Source organism: Octopus bimaculoides, chromosome 8, assembly GCF_001194135.2.
Source record: "Octopus bimaculoides isolate UCB-OBI-ISO-001 chromosome 8, ASM119413v2, whole genome shotgun sequence".
Classification (NCBI taxonomy): Eukaryota; Metazoa; Mollusca; class Cephalopoda; order Octopoda; family Octopodidae; genus Octopus; species Octopus bimaculoides.
Genome location: NC_068988.1, coordinates 4945376 through 4948692, shown reverse-complemented (window position 1 = coordinate 4948692; position 3317 = coordinate 4945376). Strand labels below are relative to the sequence as shown.

Here is a 3317-nt window from a genome sequence, read left to right as displayed (position 1 = left end):
AACAATTATAATAACAGAAACAACCACAATAAGCCAAACCTATGCACATTTCAATAGGGTATTGAAATAGGGTTTTCTGTTATTATAATTGTTGCTGCAATAAAGTATCTTCAATGCATTGATTTTGAGCTCTATCCTTTAAGAGACATGTATACATATATATATACAAAAACTCAACTGTGAGTTTTTGGCTAAGACTGTTAACAGATACTATATATTTTGTAAAATTTGTTTTATAAAAGTATATATTTAATATATATATATATATATATATATATATGTATATATATATATATTTGTATATGACACACGCGTGCACACCCAGAGGTATAGATGTATAAATCAGGAGAGCAAGATAAATGTGGTTGTGAAGAGTTTACTGATCATTATACAGAATGCCCTGCAGTATTCGTACTAAGTCACTCTGCTTATGCTCCGACCCACTTTCTCTTTTAGCATTTCCTCATTGTGTCATGAAATAGCAGTCCTTTACTTCTTTTACTAAAGTTTTGCAATTTCCTGTTTTCCCACCCCTATTTCTGTTTTCTCTGTGTCTCTGTCTCTTTTGTAAAACTCGCTTTCGTCTGGACCCAGGATAGAAAAGGCCGAAGGCAGGCTTGAAATGTTAAGGTCTCGTCCTGTGTTACGTCTGCCCAACTTTATTTTCATCAGGTGCTCATGGTATCTGGCATATGCATATGTGTGCTGATATATATATTTATATTTATATATATATATATATATATATATATATGTGTGTGTGTGTGTGTGTGTGTGTGTGTGTAAGTGTGTTTAAACATTTACACATAATCATACGCACTCATATATATACACATTCATATATATGAACATTCATATCTTGCATGGAATTTTAAATCGATTTAACATTCAAATAATCATATATCATAAATTTCGTTTTGTATTTTGATACTCTTTCGTTTCGATATACATACACACAAACACACATGTGTGTATGTGTGTGTATACATATATATTACTAACTTTGGTATGTGTGTAGGTGTATGCATATGTGTATGTGTGTGGGTGTATGCATGTGTGTTGTGTGTGGATGTATGCATGTGTGTATGTGTGTGGGTGTATGCATGTGTGTTGTGTGTGGATGTATGCATGTGTGTATGTGTGTGGGTGTATGCATGTGTGTATGTGTGTGGGTGTATGCATGTGTGTGTGTGTGTGTGTTTTATAAAATTTAGACAAATGTCACATTCTACCTAAAGGTGGGAGAATATATCTTTCCTGAAAACAGTACAGGCAAATGTTGCTGCGTAAATTTGTTCCATATTTCCGATGTACCTATTTGAACTGCCTGGGTGGGTTAAGGTGCTGGTAGCAGAGCAGAAGGCCATCTGTGAGTGAATATGTGAGTTGTGTGGTAGTTGGGATGCAACGAGTGCACCCAAACGACCCCAGTCGTATGCAAGGAGTGGGAGTGTGTTGCTGAGACGGGCATGCATGATGAGGAAATAAATTGTGGAGGATGGAGAGGCGAGACGTGCATTAACAACTTTAAATAACATCGTTCTTGGCAGGCTTGTATTAATGTTTGAGAAACCCAGTTATATATGTATATATAATCATATATAGATTATGTGTGAGTCTGCAACTGTACATACACACATTAACTTAATATTCCTTAATCATAATTCTATCCCATCGCAATCTTATTTCACATACCCTTCTATAATATTACCTTTTTTTTCTTCAATTTCTTGATTAAACTAGACTTACCTGGCAGCTGTGGAGGCTGCTTCTTCTGTCATTTTACAACTGCTCTCCTTTCCTGTGTCTACAACTAATATTGCAGTTCGTGGCAATGAAATATTATCTACAGCAGATTTAATTTTCTAACTTTCTCTTTCTGTCTTCCTCCCTTATATCTCTCTGTTTCTATCGCTCTCCATGTCTACTGCCTCCCTGTCACTCACTTCCACCTTCTTCACGTCAGTTTTTTCCTATCTCTTTCAGTATTCCCCCCGTTGCAACCCTATCCCCCTTACTCACTTTCACGCATGAACAAATTCGTTGTCGCCTAGTGCGACAGTGCAGTGATATGCTTATATCTATTGCTAGATACATACAAATTATCTTATAAACTGCAAATACACATACAGCGCGCACACAAACACATACTTTATATACCTACCTACCTACATACATACATAATACATACATACACACTCACACACACACATATATATATATAGATACACATACACATATATACACGTGTAACTGTCCATCCATCCACATATACACACGCACGTATAATCTACAGAGACATTTGTATACGTATCCCTCCAAACTTACGCTCATACACATATGTACATAAACATATACACATCTACATATATAATGTTTCCTGACACGATATAGTAGAATTGATCTTGTTATTGAACTAGTTTTATTTTATTTCGTCAAAAATATGCCTCCATTTAATTAGTGGAAATGAATAACAACTGAAGATATATTTATACACCTACCAGTGAGGAAATCGGATTGTATAGATCGAGTTTCAACCTTTTCTTCTTCTCTTTCTGAGATTTTCTTTCTACATGGCGTTGCATTAATGGTAGCCATGAATGCCAGGAATATGAACCGCATGTATCGGTTTACTATTTTTCTGTTTTTGCAATTCTCTTTTTGACGACATATTGGCAGAATACAAGAAAGGTTTTTCTTCTTTTTAGTGAAACTGCACAGCATACATACTTAATAGTAAATCTAAGCAGAAGAACGTGCATACGAAGCTGCATTATACCTTGTGCAACTAACAAACCTACGTATTGCAAAACAATTCTAATTCCTATGGATAAAACGGATCATAATTTCTATCTCACTTTCATGCAATGACAATTTAGAGACACATATTCTCATAGAAGTTAGACTAAGTCTGTGTTGGCGAGTTGTTTATATGGTTTAACATGCAACAGGTTGCAGTGATACGACGAGACGGAAACCTTCATTATATTTCTGTTTTTGGATAAAATCAATGTCAAGATGGAAATGGCTAAATTCCTAACTCTGCTGGTTACAGTGGTTCAAGACGTGTTACATCCACGTTTGCTCCAGGATACAACCATTGACTATGACACTTACAATGATACCTTTGATCAAGGTAGGTACTGAAGATCATTGTCCAATACCGAATCTTGTTTTCGTCCTATTATCATGTTTAGGCTGTTTCTGTTTATCGATCAATTATGCATTACCATACAACATACATACAAGAAACAAATTATCTGTGTGTTGTATATATATATATGTATATATATATATATATGTATATATATATATAT

General features: G+C 34.9%; 1 protein-coding gene and 1 long non-coding RNA gene across 7 annotated transcripts in view; one reads left to right on the top strand and one right to left on the bottom strand.

The window, feature by feature from the left end:
• LOC106878896 (uncharacterized) overlaps positions 1 to 1865 on the bottom strand; it is a 140431-nt gene extending 138566 nt beyond the window's left edge. Inside the window, exon 1 of the long non-coding RNA XR_001410564.2 lies at positions 1750 to 1865. This is a non-coding gene — a long non-coding RNA (uncharacterized LOC106878896). The remainder of the gene's footprint in view (positions 1 to 1749) is intronic.
• Positions 1 to 3317, top strand: part of LOC106878895 (receptor-type tyrosine-protein phosphatase T) — a 596380-nt gene that overhangs the window by 223175 nt on the left and 369888 nt on the right. For 5 of the 6 annotated variants that reach the window (XM_014928245.2, XM_014928244.2, XM_014928240.2 and 2 more), the window contains exon 1: positions 2057 to 3136. The exons of the other annotated variant lie outside the window; for it this stretch is intronic. In XM_014928245.2, the coding sequence (XP_014783731.1) occupies positions 3019 to 3136 (118 nt within the window). In that variant the 5' untranslated portion in view covers positions 2057 to 3018. Of the gene's footprint in view, positions 1 to 2056; positions 3137 to 3317 lie in introns of those variants that run through there. 6 annotated transcript variants of the gene reach the window in all.